This window comes from Cervus elaphus, chromosome 13, assembly GCF_910594005.1.
Source record: "Cervus elaphus chromosome 13, mCerEla1.1, whole genome shotgun sequence".
Lineage (NCBI taxonomy): Eukaryota > Metazoa > Chordata > Mammalia > Artiodactyla > Cervidae > Cervus > Cervus elaphus.
This window is the reverse complement of record NC_057827.1, coordinates 69,422,219-69,437,587: the sequence shown is the minus strand read 5'-3', so window position 1 is coordinate 69,437,587 and position 15,369 is coordinate 69,422,219. Positions and strand designations below refer to the sequence as shown.

General features: G+C 63.4%; 1 protein-coding gene across 2 annotated transcripts; it reads right to left on the bottom strand.

Annotated features, from left to right (window-relative positions):
* Positions 1–1,316: 1,316 nt before the first annotated feature.
* On the bottom strand, positions 1,317–15,088 carry TNFAIP2 (TNF alpha induced protein 2). Of its 2 annotated transcripts, none has more exons than XM_043922118.1 (12): positions 15,035–15,088; positions 11,893–12,253; positions 10,976–11,612; positions 8,345–8,459; positions 8,068–8,190; positions 7,813–7,913; positions 7,072–7,170; positions 6,357–6,480; positions 5,384–5,506; positions 5,072–5,227; positions 4,763–4,884; positions 1,317–3,092 (listed from the first exon to the last, which is right to left on the bottom strand). In XM_043922118.1, exons 2-12 carry the CDS (start codon positions 12,236–12,238, stop codon positions 2,951–2,953), a joined length of 2,088 nt encoding a protein of 695 aa, XP_043778053.1. In that variant the 5' UTR covers positions 12,239–12,253; positions 15,035–15,088; the 3' UTR covers positions 1,317–2,950. The 2 variants fall into 2 exon arrangements, with proteins under 2 accessions (XP_043778053.1, XP_043778052.1); XM_043922117.1 differs by lacking the exon at positions 15,035–15,088 and adding an exon at positions 14,883–15,020.
* Positions 15,089–15,369: the final 281 nt, after the last annotated feature.

Genomic DNA, 15,369 nt, shown 5'->3' with positions numbered 1-15,369 from the left:
GGATGTGAGCCCTTCAGGGAGAGCCCGGGCCCGCCCTCCTCACCGCCCCCTTGCAGGGACAGGGCGGGGTTGGAGGGTCCCATCCACGCTTGTCCCACCGCCGACCGTGGCCTCCCTCCCAGTTCACAGGAGCCTGGATGGGGTCTGGGGCCTGGGGGCCCACACCCAGGACCTGCCCTCTGTCCCCTCTGCCCAGCAACCCACTCCTCGCCTCTGGGGCGAATCCTTCCCTATAAAGGAATTTTCCTTCTGCGACTGACCAGGAAGCTACTGATGCAGAGCCCTTGGTGGAGGGGCCCGAGCTGGTAACCCCGCGGGACCTCAGCGTCTCCTTCCTGCATGGACCGCCAAGGCGCCCCCCACAGCGCCAGCATGGAGTCCACCTGGCCTGCTCCCTGACCCCAGGGTCCTGCCTCTGACCACCTCTATTCTCCTTGGACCCTGGCCCGCCCTGCTTCAGGGAGGTTGGGGCGGGGGGAGGAAGCGGTGCGTCTCAGCACCCTCTGCATTTTTGGGCCCAAATCCATTCTTTGGTCCCTGAATATCTGCCTGGATCAGAAACTTTCCATCTGGTCCTCAGCTTCCATGAGCTCCCCCTTCCCTCCTGCCCCCTCCTCCGGTGCTCTGCAGGGGGAACTCGGTGGAAACCCACCGGCCATCCCCCTACCCCGAGGCTCCAACCTGCCCAGGGCCCACACTCAGGCCCACACTCAGAGCCCAGCCTGGGGCATTCTGTCCCTCTCCCTCCCCTGGGTTCTCCCCACGATCAGTGGGTCCATCCCACCCGCATCTCATCCGAAAGGGCCTTCCCTCCGGCTCCAGTCACTGATGTCCAGGCCTTTCCAGCTGGACCCCAGACTCCGCCCACCCTCGGCTTAGTCATCCCTCCCCCGCCCCCCCCCACCTGCCCCCAGCTCTGTGGAATGAGTTCACCAAGGTTCCCCTTTGCCTCCCAGGGACTCTGCCCTCCTCCAAATCCAAGGCCAGGATGGGGGTGTGGAGGAGAGCTGGGGCCAGCTGTGATCACAGCTGGGCCCTTCAAGGTCAGTTCCAGGAATATGAGAGCCAGTTCCCACTGGGCCTGATGCACAGAGGTGAAATGTCGTCTGGAGGCCCTGCTGTCCCCCTCCTCTGTAAAGGACTGTGCGGGAGGTCAGACAGGTTCGTGATCACCACCCAGGTGAGGAAACTGCCCACAGCAGACCCTCCCAAAGTTCACGCTCACAGGCGAGAGGTGGGCAGGAGGCGCTGGGGACAGAGTCTGCCAGACCCCAAGAGGCTGAGAAAGCCTCTCCCAAGAGAAATCACTCCACAGCCACTTTTGAAATCAGCTTTATATTAAGCTATAAAAACCAAGAGTTTGTTCTTAAAAAAACATACAAAAGCATACTATCAAAAAATAATAATAACACCAAACATGCAAACTTCTACAAATGTACAAAGGCCTTCGTGCACCATTTACACGGGCCAATTTCTGGCCACAGTACCTGGGAAAGAGGGCTACAAGTCCAAGAGAGCCAGCTGCAAACCGGGTCACAGAGGGGCGTTCCCACAGGCACAGGCGGGGCGGGGTCACGCCTGCTTCTCAGCTGCCCCAGGCCGAGGAGGGTGACTGAACCTGTGCTTTGCTGGGTAGGATGAGGCACCCCGCAGGGCAGGGGATGGGTGAAGGCTGTGGTGGGCAAAATAACGTCCATCCCATAAAGATGCCCACATCCTAATCCCTGGGCCTGTGACCACGTTAGTTTCCACAGCAGTGGAATTAAGGTTGTCAGGTGGAATTAAAAATCAGCTGACCTGAGCATCAGAAGAGGATCCTGGACTGCCTGGGTAGGTCAAAGGTCATTGTCTGGTGGGTTAAAGGTCACCACCAGGGACCCTAAACCGGAAGAGGGAGGTAGGAGGGGAGTGCTGAGACGCGAAAAGGATTTGACTGGCCGTTGCTGGTTTTGGAAATGGAAGTGGGCCACGAGCCAAGAAATATGGGAGGCTGGCCTCTAAAAACTGGAAAAGGCAAGGAACTTCCCCGCCACAGCTTCCAGAGGAACCTGCCCGGCTCAGCCCACCAGACCTACGTCAGACTGCTGACCTCCAGAACCGAAAGGCAAGTTTGCATTTTAGGTTCCCAAGCTGTGGAAGTTTGTTAGAGCGGCAACAGGGAACTGACCCAGAGGCCAAGGGGTCAGAGATCAAGATGGCCCTGCCCCGACCTCAGCCTGACTTCCAGGGGAGGACCCACAGAGGCGTCCCCGGGCCTGCCCCTTGTCAGGGGAGGCAGAGCTCGGGAAAACCCAGCAGGTCCTGGCCCTCCCGGGCCCATCCTCAGGGGACACCCGAGGGGAATCAGAGAGGGGGTCAGGGGCTCGGACACTGGCTTTGCCCCCGCTTGCCTTGTCATCCCACAGGCCCTTTTCCTGTCCCCCAACTCCTTCTCAGATAAGAGTTCTTCTTTCCCTTTTTCCTCCTCCAGTTCTTCCTTCCATTCCACTCACAGGCTGAGCCTGGCTCTACGTAGCCCTGGACCAGAGGAGGCAGGAGGGGTGAGGCTCGGGCCCCCGTCAGGATCTGGGGAGGCCAGAGACCCAGCCTGAGCAGGGCGGTCCTCGGGCAGGCGTGGCAGGAGCCCGCAGACAGGCAGTGATCCCAGAGCTGGGTCCCCGAGCCACACACCTGACCCCTCCTTCAGGCCGTGCAAGCTCCACTGTGATCCACAGAGTTCCCCCAATGGCTCCTGCCCCGACAGGAGGGGTCAACATGCCACGGCTTGTCCAGTTCCAGCGGCCCAGGGGCCCATGCCGCGGCCAGGCCTGGGCAGCAGCAGCAGCAGAAGGCAGGACCCCCGGGAGGGGCTGCGTGGGGCTGTGATGCTGGTGCTGGTCTGACGGCCCCCAAATGGAGTGGTGTCCCATGCTCGCCAGGCGCTCCTAAGGAGGTCAGGCGGCAGGAAAAGCTAACCAACCTTTATAAGTGAAAATAGGGCCTTGGAGGGCTCGTGCGCCCCCGTGTTGATGTCCAGAATGCTCCGGATGCTCTTGGCGTCACTGCTGGACAGGTTCCCCTTGATGGCCAGGATGGCACTCAGGTGGCCCTTGCTGGTAAAGAGAGGGTCCCGTCATTCCGGCCCGCGCACCAACACCCCTGCTCACACCCCTTCCCAGCTCCCCAGACTCCTGGCCGGAGCCACAGGGCCCAGCAGCCAACCCCCCTGCCCACGAGGGTGCCCACAAGGGTGCCCCGCTCTGCTTAAACCACTGTGCTCGGGCGGCACCAGCCGCAGTGTGGCTCCAGAGGCTGCCAAGCTCCTGCTCAGTCCGGCCTTTGCACTGGCTGTTCTCCCTGGAACACTCGTCCCCATGCCCTTGAGGTAACCAGCTCCTTCTCACCCCTTTAGCACTTAGCTAACATGTCACCTCCCCGTCAAGAAGCCGCCTGCCAATGCAGGAGACACAGGTGTGACCGCTGATCTGGGAAGATCCCAAACACCACCAAGCAACCAAGCCCGTGAGCCACAGCTATTGAGCAAGGGCCCGGGAGCCACAATTACTGAAGCCCTCAAGCCCTAAAGGCCGTACTCTGCAATAAGAGAAGTTACTACCATGAGAAGCCCGCGCTCTGCAACTCGAGAGCAGCCTCCACTTGCTGCAACTAGAGAAAAGCCCATGCAGCCACAAAGAACCAGCAGAGCCAAAAGTAGACAATAAAATTTTAAAAAAAGTAACCTCCCCAGAGAGGATTTTCCGGCTCTAAAGTCAGCACCTCCCGCCATTCACAACCTTGGTTAAACAATCTTTAAAACTTGCAGGTAGTACTCCTTCGCCAGATGACCTCATCATTGCTAACCCTCATCCGACTGTCTGTCTGTCAGGAGGCCTGGTCTGCTTGTACCTCCTTGCGTCCTGGGGCCTAAAACAGAGCCCGGTACCTAGCAGGAGACCACTTGATAACTGTTGGTGGGATGGGTTGATACAAGGATACATGAATGGATAGATGGATAGGTGGGCAGGTGGATGACTAGATGGGTGGATGGATGGATAGATCGAAGGACGGACAGATGGGTAGATGAGTGGGTGATCAGATGTATAGATAGCTAGATGCGCATCCAGAAGGGTAAGTAGGTGCCTGTATGAGTGGGTAGATGGAAGGGTGAGTGTGTAAGTGGATGGGTGGCTGAATACGTGGAGTAGACCAGCCAGCGGCTGGACCAGGCTATGCTGGGACAGGCCGACCACACCAGAGGACTCAACCCACAGAGACCACTGCCCTGGCTCACCATCACCCTGGCAGTCAGGGGCTGAGCCTCCACTCTAGAACAGAGACCCCAGGAACCAGGGCACAGGTCAAGCCTCTGAGGACCCCTAGGCTGACCAGGGGCCCCAGCTTCACTACGGACGTGCCATGGCCTCCAGCAGGTCCGTGGTGTCTCTGGTCTCAGATCCCCCTCTGAAGGAAAGGCTCAGAGCATGCGGTGTGGATCCGGACTGCCTGGCTTTCTCTCGGCTCTACCACTGACCAGTCGCGTTAGCCTGGCCACATTCCTCATACTCCCCAGGTCTCATCTGGACGACGGGGATGAAGAGTGTCAGCCCCACCAGGCAGCAGCAAGGACTGAGTGAACAGCCGCTGTAAGGATCTGGGCACAGTGGCCAGTATCTGAGCTCTGCCCACCCTGCAGGGACTCACCCTGCCCCCAAGGCTCTGACTGCAGCGGGGAACCACAGGGCCCCACTGCCTTCCCCGGGTGCTCGGAGGCCCCGGTTCTCACCTGAAGTCGGGGTACCAGGTGGCGTAGGTGGCCACCTCGATCTTGATGGCACTGGGGTCTTGCAGGCGAATGATCTCGGCGAGCGTGGGGAGGGCGTGGTGCAGCCAGGTGGCCGGGGAGCCCTGCAGGCACAGGCTTCGTTGAGAGAGGCTGGCCCTGCCCGGAAGCGCGCCCGGAGGCCCAGAGAGGCTCAGGTCGGGCCTGATCAGGTTTGGAGAGGCCCAGAGGGGCTGTCCAAGCCCATGAAGAGCTTGGAGCAGGAGGGCAGCCCACCGCTGTGGGAGGTTGAGGGGGGACACGGGGGCTTACGTTCTGGGTGCAGAACTGCTGGATGAGCTGGGCGTTGGCCTGGACATGCCCCGCCAGCTGCTGCTGCTGCTCCGCCGTCTTGAGGACCAGGCGCCGCTTGCAGAGGCGGGCGATGTACTCCTTCACCAGGTGCAGGTGGACCACCTCCAGCAGCTCCTGGGTGGGCGAGTGGGCAGGGCCATGGGAACCCAGCACATCCCTGAAGGCCAGGGTCCAAGGAGGGGAGGATGCCAGAACAGAAAGGCGCATCCGGGTGTGCGCACACACACATCTGTCCGCGCGTCCCCCACTGGCAGCCCAGCACCCCCTCACCTCCCGGAAGCAGTCCTGCAGTTCTGAGAACTCGGGCATCCTCTCGGCCACAGCGGAGATGATTTCCTCCAGGGTCTGCTGGGGGGCGGCCCAGCGGGTCTGCGTGAACCTCTTGAAGAGCGGCTGGGAAAGCAGAGAGGCAGGCTGTGTGGCCACGCCCGGCAGAGGAAGGGCCAGCCCGGTAGACACGCACACACAGACGCACATGGGGCCGGACAGGGGTCTGGTTATATTAAGGACTCCCCTGGCGCTCCAGCAGGAAGTGGAGGCCGGGTCTGCGTCCCCTTCTCCGAGGCTGACCAGCCGGGACTGCCATCTGCCTTCCCTGAAGCCTTCTCCACCGCCTCCCTCCTTAAATAAATAAATTCCTGCATAAACAAAGCCGTGTGCTTGGCTGGGCCCGTGATGATGATGACCATGCTGAGTCATCCAGGGTCACCGCCTGGCCACCCGCAGCCGCAGGGCACTGGGGACAAGGCAGGCTCCCACGGTGGGGGGCAGGCAGGGAGTGCCCCCCCTTCCTCCCCTAGGACCCCCGTCTTCTCCTGCAGTACAGGCACTAAGGGTTTCTGGGGATGCCCTGGCCCCCGCAGATGTGGCGGGAGCCGCCAGAGGCTCTGAGCGTCCCGGCTGGGAGGCAGGGTGCGGGCAGGAGGGTCTGGGGGCATCAGGGGAAATGTACAGGCAAACTTGAGGACTAGGTGGAGTCCAAAGCGGGGATGGGCGCTGAGGCTTCTCTTCCGCACCCCAGGGCCCTAAGCGGCCCTCTGAGGCCAAGCCCCATGCTGAAGCGGGGGTGACATCAAGGGCGGGCCATGGCCCCATCACGGGGGCCACCAGCCTCCCTGCAGCTGCCCCGTGCCACGCCTTCCTCCTGCCAGCTCTTCGTTTCTGCCGCCCCCCTCCCCAGGCCCTCCCCCAGCCCCTCCAGCACTAGACTCAGTGCGAGCCGCGGGGCAGGAGGCTGCACTACCTTCAGGCCCCCAAACAGGCTCTGGAGCAGGGTGTCAAAGCCGTGGCTCTTGAGCTCATTCAGGGGGCTCAGCAGGGAGCTCCGGAGGTCTGGTGGTGTCTGCCACCTCTGCTCCACGGACGTCCTGGAAGCACAGGAGTTAGGGAGGTCACGCCAGCCCCGCCCAGCCTGCAGCCCTGAAGCCAGAGAGCCAGAGAGCCCCAGGCGAATCTCCCTAAACCATCGCTCTAGAACCCTCCCTGGCTCCCCAGTCCCGGCGGGAGCAAGACCAAGGCACTCCATCCAGGCTCCCTAGGCAGGACCCAGCCTTCCCACCTAACACACGCCTAACACCACACCCGGTTCTAACCAAGGACGAATGGCTCAGCCTCTCCATAGCTCACGGTGCTGACGGGCTCAACGGACACAGTCACTGTACTTAACAGGGTTGCTAACAGGATAAATGAAATCCTTTGCGTGAGCGCCTGACCCACTAGCACTAAATACATGTTTGCTGTTGCCGCTGTAAGCCCTGGGCATTTCCTTTCCACCCTGCTCATTTTAATTCAACATCTCTGCTTAAGCTGCTCCTCCTCCCTCCCCCATCCCAGGCACCTCCCCCCGCCCCTCTGCACCCCCCTTTCCCCCCATCCACTCCCCACTGGCTTCCAGGCCCCCCCGCCAACAACACAGGCAGGCAGCTGCAGTGATTCCCCCCACTGCCCAGCGCCCTTACCGGAAAGAGAGGCAGTTGTTGATGTTAGCGATGACATTGGCCCTGTAATTTCGCAGCTGTCTGCATCTCTCCAGAAATTCATCAAAGGCACGCTGATAGCTGGTGAAAGGGAAAGGGCACCCGTAGGAGCAGCATAAACACTGGGACAATAGCAGCCTCCGACGGCCTCTGCCTGACCAGCCACCCGGCTTCACACGTGGGCTCCCCACGGCACAGGGCGGATGCAGTAGGCATCCCATACCTGGCCTCACACGCTCAGCCCAGTAGGGCCAGGACCCCTGCAGAGCTCCTGGAGACGGCGCCTGCCTGGCTCTGCAGCACCCACACCTTCCCCCAAGCCCCTCTAGAGCTGCAGGCAGAGGTGGGGAGGCGGGCAGCCAAGAGAACTCTGGGGGCGCAGACCGGGGGCATCACCTGAAGGGGAGGCCAAGGCCTCAGTCCCTCGAGGGGCATCTTTGCAGTTGGAGGCTGCTCTTCTGGGGGCTTTGGGGAGCAGTGGGGGAGGGGGGCGGGGGCGGGGGAAGGTGGTCAGATGACTTGAGGCTCTCAGCGCCCAGGTGGGTGGTGCAGGGGGACAGGACTCCTGCTCATAATAACAGACATCCTAGGGGCCAGGAGGGGGCGCTGGTCTAGCTAAGATCCCCCCTGGGGTCCAAGAGAGGGGCTGGGGCTCTGAGAGAGGGGGCGGCAGGGACCCCTCAGCCGCCAGCCCCTCTCCGGGCGTGCAGGCCCCTCACTCACCTCCTGAGGAACGTGGCCAGCTCTACCAGCAGCAAGGGCTTTATCTGCGTGCCCAGGTCCAGGGTGATGCTCTCGGCCTTGGCATGGCCCTGGGAGATAATCTGCAGGGGTGGGGGATGAAAATGAGCAAAGCCCGCCTGGTCTAGGGCTAGGGCAGGGGTGGATAAGACATGGAGCAAGGGGGTCTGGGCTCAGCGGCGGGCGTGTCTGCCCACAGGGACGCGGCGGCCAGTGTGGCGGGGCAGCGGGCAGTACCTGGATGATGTCGATGGCCAGCTCACTGTGGCAGCGGGCATCCAGCCTCTGCGGGGCCACATCCTGGGTCCAGCGGTTTGACTCCAGCTCCAGAGCTCGGGCCGTCAGCTCTCTCACGCTGGCCTTGGGGGGTGGAGGGGCCCGCTCAGGGTAGTGCGAAGCCCACGTGGGCGTCCCTGCCAGGCTCCCTGCCTGCATCCTGTCTGCCCGACTGCCCCCCCCGCCCCGCTTCCTTCCTGCCCCCCCTCGGCCCCTCCGGCACTGGCCCTGGACTCACCACCTCGTTGGAGAGGAACGTGGCCTCCAGCAGCCGGATCTGCGTCGGGGGCAGGAGGGTCCCAAGTCTGACTCCCTGCAGCTCGGGCGCCAGCTTGGGGCTGTTGAGGATGTCGCTGCAGGCAGAGGGGCTGGCGTGAGGAAAACCAGTGCCGTCCCCCCGCCCCGGCCAGAGCCCTGCACACAGCTCGGTCGCCTTCCCTCCAGCGCCTCCCACCCCGCCTCTCCATCTCAGTTCGATCCAGGCCCCGAACCGCGGGATCACCCTGCCTCTGTTCACTCTCTCAGCCATGTCCACTCTTACTCCAGGTTATGCTCCCATCAGCCTCGAGCCGCCCCGCAGAGGCACCCCACGGCCCAGCCCCGTCTCCCGCCTGGCACACCGCAGGACTCTTCCCCGGCTCCCTGTCTTGCCTCCAACAGTCCCTCTCCTCCCCGGCGGCTGCAGGCAGAACCACATTTCCGGTCTGATCTCCCTGCTCCAAGGGCTCCTCCTCCCCTTCTCACCCTCTGTCTCCTTCCCACCATCCCCCACCGCGCTCCCACCCTGGATTCCACCAGCCCTGCCCCACCTTCCCCCCAAGACTGGCTCTGCTGCCCCCAGAGGAGGGCCAGTCCCAGCAGGAAGGGCTATCTGCCCCTCCCTGACCTCACCCTGAACACAGGCATATCCACCCATCCTTGCGGCACTTCTGTTGGGTCCCAGAGTCCCCTGGGGACTGCCCAGCCCTGGCACTTCCTCAGGGCTCAAGAATAGCCCTTTCTGCCGCCCGCCACCCGCCACCGCCCCCCCACCCCAGCCTGGATGCGCTGTGTCCCTCTGCTCCCCAGACTTCTGGCCACATGGGCCTCCACGGAGCCACCCTGGTCTCCCCGTTTCAGGGCTCAGCCTCCCACTGCACTGACACCGGGGCGCCCCAGGTTAAAGCCCCCGAGGTCACAGACAGGAAGGTGGAGGGGCAGAGGGGACAGGCCTGGCACTTCCTGGTGAGTCAGGACCAACAAGAAGGAACCGGCCCGGCTGGCGGGACTCTCTGGCATCCCCTGCCCTGTGCCAGCTTCCCTGCCCTCCCTGACTCCTCACCCACCACCCCCGCCTGGTCCTTCCTCGGGCCCCTGCTGGAGGCTGACCCACCAGCACCAACGGAGACCCCTGACGTCCCTGAGAGCCTCAGACATCGCTTACATGGTCTACACCTCCAGCCTTCCTGCAGGCTTTGTGCTACAGGCCAGGGCCAGCCCCTACCAGAACCCCTGAGCAGATCCACACTGCAGTTTAAGCCTCTCCCCACCCAGCTTGTACGAATGACTGACATGCTTGTTGAAGTAAAATAAGGGAAAAAAGAAGAAAAAAGGTGTTGCTGTTGTTTTTTTCCTTGAGTTCTTTACCTGTTCCTGATCTGTAGTCTGTAACTAAGTTTCTTTATCAAAAGATGAAACCTGATTTGAGAACTACATGCTGCACTTACAGCCCCCTCAAAACATTCTGTATCTGGGGCTCAACTTCACAGCACCCTCTCTGCAAACCACCCCTTAGAGTTTTCCTGTCCTTTTGCATTACAGAAAGAAAGCCTCAGCACAGTCCACAAAAGACAACGGACCCAACAACCGGGCCACCAGACTGCCAGACCCAAATTACCGGGCTACCCAACGCCAGCCTGATGACTGCGAGGAGAAGCACCCAAGATCCTAATGCCTCTGTTCATTTCCAACCCGACTGCGAGCCCCCAGCTATATAATCCCCTAGGTTCCTCATGGAAGCGGGGACACAGTTCTGGAGGCAGGAGCCTGCTATGTTCTTGCCTCTGTCTCCAGATTTTCTTAGCCAGCTTCTCTGGGCAGAGAAAGCCAAGACACTGGCAGCAACATGCTCAGGGATGCATGAGGTCTGTGTGTATCAGGGGATGCCCGGATCTGAATCCAGCTGGTACCAGGGATTCTCCACGGCAGCACCAGGCGCCTCCCAGACTGAGAGCTCCAGGCCTTGGTGGCCAGAACTCAGCTCTGCCATGGGCTCACTGGGGAAGACCCTGCACAACCGGGATGTGTCCCCAACAGGCCCAGTGCCCCCGTCCTGCCTGGGAGTGCTCCCTCAGGCTGCTGGGCACTGAACACTGAGCGCTCCACACGACCCCCAGAAGGCCTCCCGGCCCAGCCTTGGGCACTGCAGGGCGGCTCCCTTTGTTGGGAATACCACCCCCAACTCCCCCTCTGCCCGACTCCCTTACTTCTGTTAGGCTGTCAGCGGCCCCAGAGCAGGGACACCGCCTCCTGCGGCAGGTAGAATCCTGCACCTCCTCCTCTGAGCTGGCTTCCTGGGCTGACCCAGGCCGGGTCAGGGCCCCTGCTCCTAGCCACAGCCCTTCCTGACTCTGGATCATGGACGGCTTCACACCCTAACCCAGACTGGAAACTCAGGAATCAAAGATGAGGCCCTTGCCCCCGTTCTCTGTGCCTCAGTTTCCCCAGCTGTGGGATGCGGATTCCCAGGGCAAAGCAGGCCCAGTGGACGCCCTGCCCTTTTGATTCCAGGCCTGCCTGGGCCGTTCTCCCAGCGGACTCCCTGCACTTGATGACACCCAGGCCCTGCCCTCCCGGGGGGACCCTCCCGGCACTCCGCGCCCGTGCTCACTTGGGGTAGAGGTTTTGCACCCAGACCAGCAGCATGTAGGTGTCGCGCGGGCACAGCTCGAACTGCGTCAGGGCCGCCAGCTGGGCCGCGAAGTGCGCATGGTAGCTCTCGGCGTAGGCGGCCACCACGTGGAAGTCGGCGGGGAAGAGCGGCTTGAGGCGCTCCACCACGGCCTCCAGGTCTTCCTTCATGGTGCGGCCCATGTGCAGGAAGGCGCGCTCGGCCTCCGTGCGGCCCTCGGCGTCCGCGGCCGGCCGCCCGCCCAGGCGCTCCGCGGCCGCCTGCGCCACGCCGTCCCGCCACAGCTGCAGCCAGCCCCGGGGCCGCGTGGCCGCCAGCCCCGGGCACCCCGGGGGCCCCGCCGCCGCCGCCTCGCGGTCCTGGCGCTCCTGCTCGGCCAGAACGGCCAGCGCCTGGCGCAGCCGCTCGGGCGCCGCCTCCAGCGGCCGGCGCAGCAGCCCGAGCACCTGATCGCGCAGGAGCGCGTACAGCGCCTCCACCTTGCTCTGGCGCCGCACCAGCTCCTCCCCGCTCGCGCGGCCCGCCGCCGCGGCCTCCTGCAGCTCCAGCTCCAGCGCCAGCAGCGGCCCCGCCGCCTCCAGCCGCCCGCGCTCCAGGTCGACCTTGAGCTCCTCCACTGCGGCCAGAACGCGGCGTTAGCTCTGAGACTCACCTGGCCCCCGCCCCGGTCCCCTCCGTGGGCCGAGACCCCCCAAAAGATGCGGGGTGTCCCAGCCCGGGCGGGGGACACCAGGCTCAGATCCTGAGATCGGGGGGCAGCAGGTGAAAGCACGGAGGGGAGGCCCCTCGACGCCCACGCGCCCTGCCCCCTCTGTCCCGACTGAGCGGGGCATGCACTCCAATGGGCCCCGGTCCTGCCCAGACCCTGCCCGCCGAGGGAGGGGGCGCCCGCATACCTGTGGGCAGCTGGCCAGGCGGCGGCGGACTGCACTCAGACTCGCCCTCAGTCTCTGCTGAGCTGGGCTGACCCTTCTTCTTCCTCCCTTTAGTGAAGACGCTGAACATGGTGGCCAGGCCTTTCGACTTCTTCTTCTTCTTGCCGGCCTCTTCTTCGTCCCTGTCTGGGGCCACCTCGGCCTCCAGGGGTGGCACCAGGTCCTCGGAGGAGGCCTCCGACATGGAGGCCTCGGACTCTGCCTCTGAGGTAGAGGGCAACTTCTGGGGGCTTCTGGGGAAGTCAGGGGCCCCGGACACAGGCTGCTGGCCTGGGAGTCCTTGGAAGAAGGTCAGCATCTTCAGCATCACCCCGACTCAGGCCTGTGGGTTGACAAGTGGAGGGAATGAGAGGGTCAGTGGTCGCGGGGGGACTGGCTCCGGCTCCCCAGCCCAAGCACACAGCCAGGTTGATCTGTTTTCACTCGTATGACTGCCAGGGCCCTGGCCGTCTCCTGGCCCAGATGGGACCAACAACTCAACACTCCCCCTGGACGCCAGTTCCGCAGCACCCGCAGGCCCTCCCAGAATCTCCAGACAGAAGGGGACTTCGTTTTGGCAAATCCTTCCTTGTCAGCCCATCCTCTGGGCAGGGAGGGGGACCACAGGCTCGCCGGGGGGAGGGGACAGAGCTCGGGCTGCTGGCCCATGGCACAGAGCGAGAACCAAGGTCCAGAACAGTCATGGGCACTAAGAGGCCGGGCAGAGGCAGCAATCTGGCCCCAGCTCCATCCTCCGTCCTGCTCTTGACTCGTGTGGCTTGGGGTCCCAGAGGAACGCGATGAGCAGAAACAGGGCTGCTCCTGCTGGGACCACGAGGCAGGCAGGGCCAGACCCCTATTATGACCTTGGGGCTCAGGTCTACAGAAACCACAATGCCCCCTCAAGCCTGTTCCCAGGTGAGAGGGACAAGGGGCCCCACGAAGCACAGGCCTGTCTGAGGTCACACAGCAGCTCAGACGGGAAACTCGAGCTTCCCAGCTCCACCGCACCCTGCCTGCTCCCTAAGTGGGGTGACGTCACCACCACAGAAGTTTCCATTTCCTGGGCCCTTCCTGAGTGCCCATCCCATCACTTCCCTACTGCCTTCCAGGAGGGGTGTTATTTTCCTCATCTCACATAACTAGCTCAGAGAGGCTTAAAATGCCCCCATGGTCAACAGCTCGGAACTCAGCTCACCAGGCTCTGGGCACCCCCACCATCCAGAGAGGCAGCACCCTCCCCAGCGCCTTGACCATGGGGGAAGACAGGCCAGGACCGGTGGAGGGGAACGCGGCTGACCGGAGAGGAGGGAGCAGGGCAGGGCTGGGAAAGGGGAGCAGAGGGGGACGGGCCTCCTTGGTAACTGGGGTGACCCATAACCACAGTGCCTGCCCCACCACCCAAGAGTAAATATACCAAGTCGTGACTCATATAGCACGACTTCAACACGCCCCTGCAGCAGCCCTGCAAGGCAGACAGGGTGATCCACCCCTCCAAAAAGGGAAACTGAGGCGGCAGGAGGTGGGGGGGTGAGGTGGGATTAGGCCTGTCAGACTTTCCACATCCCCTGCTGCCTTCCCACTAGCCCAGCCACCTTCGCCCATCCTCCCAGGAACTCCTCCCAAAGCCCTGAGCTTGACCAGAGCCATTCAGTGGCCAGGAAGCTGGGCTTTCTCCCCTCCCACAGCCTCACCAGATGTGGGGGCAGAGTCCCACACCGCTGGGTCTCAGCTGCCTCCTGGTGCCATTTGGACTGCGAGTTCCCCTCCAGAACCAAGCTGAGGGTCCTCCGGGGAGCCCCAAAGCGAGGGTCCCCATGTGCAAGGTCACTGGGCACTTTTGCCCTGCCCATCCCTTCCCCCAGTATCCCTCCCAATCCATCTCGCTTTCATGCCAAGCACCCACAGGAGCTGGTCTGGCTGGTTGGCAAGAGCTGCTCAACCTCACCCTGGGCCCAGGCCCCACCTTTCCGCCCCCTGCCCCCCCCACCCCCTACCCCCGCTGCTGGGGGAGGGGGAGGGCCCTTCTGAGCAGCTGTGGACCCATTGGCCCCACTTCTGCCCTCACTGCCCCCGCCTCCTCCATCCCCACGCATACTAGGCTCCCCCCAGCCTTCAGACCTGGTTCCTGCAGGTCCCCGCAAGGCATTGCCACCTCCTCGCCTCTGGGGCATAAAATCTCCCCCTCCAAGGTCTGCAGCAGCCCCTTTGGCCCCCGCCCAGGCCTTCACTCTGAGGCAGCTGGTGCAGCAGAAAGACAGACCATTGTGGGCTTGGCTGTACCATCCGCTAGGGTGTAGACCAGACACCACCCTGCCTTCATAGACCTCAGTCTTCCCATCTGTGCAATGGGGAGGAGAGCCCCACCTCACAGTGCTGCTGCAAGAAGGATGTGAGGGAAGCACACAGCCACATGCTGGCACCTGGCCAGGCCTCAGGGAGGGTCTGAGTCTTGCGTCCCAGTGTCTGTCAGGCTAACCCTGGTGCCCCGACACAGCATAAGAGGGCAGGAGAGACATTCCTTTAAGCCAAAGCCGGTGGCTGGGCACACTCGGACAGGAAGGGGCATGCTCCGAGTCAGACCGTGTGGCCACAGCCTGGGGCACCTCCCTGGTCCTCCCAGCTCCCCCAGTTTCTATGCGGGCACACACACCCTCACTCTCCTCCCCCCCGGTCAGGGCTGAGGTCCATGCCAGCCTCCCTGGTCCCGGCGCATGAGGGCATTCAGGCTCAGGCAGGTGAAGTGACTCGGCCTCGGTCACACAGCCAGCCGCCCCCCACCCCGCCCTGGGCCGCCCCCGCCCCTCCTACTGCAAAGGAAGGGACACTAGGGCCCCTTCCCACAGCCCCCTCCTCCCGGCTTTCCCAGAGCAGAGCCCTCCGCTGGGAGCATCTAACCGGACCCTCTGCACCCTGACGCAGCAGCTCAGCGTAAGGGCTTCAGTTTCCCTAGAAGGGGGGCTGCGGAAGACCTGGGGTTCTCCGCGCGGGGTTCCCTCCATCGCGCCAGCCGCTCCCTAGCGGGATCCGGCCGGAGACTCGGGTCGCGTCGGGGCGGGTGCGCAGCCGCGCGGAGAGTTTGGGGACGGACGCACCGGACGCACCGCGAGCGCAGGTCACTTACTGTGTCCGGGCCGAGCTGTCGCCGCAGAGCCGGGAGCGGCCTGAAATAGACGCAGGCTCCGCCCCCTTCGGGCCGGCCCGCCCCGCCCCGCCCCCGCGGAAAACCCGCGGGCTGAGGCCAAAGCCGAGGGAGTGTGACGGGGGTGGGGGGCTGCCCGGGTCCCCGCGTCCGGTGCCGCGCGCGCGCACCCCCTGAGCGAGGCGAGGCCTGCCAAGCTGGGGGGTCCGGGAAGGGCTCGCTCCCTCCCTCCCACTAGCCTGGGCGGGCTGTCGGGGCAGGCTGTCGCCAGGCCTGAGTGGGGCTCCAGACCCGCACCCCCCAGCGGACAAGATGGG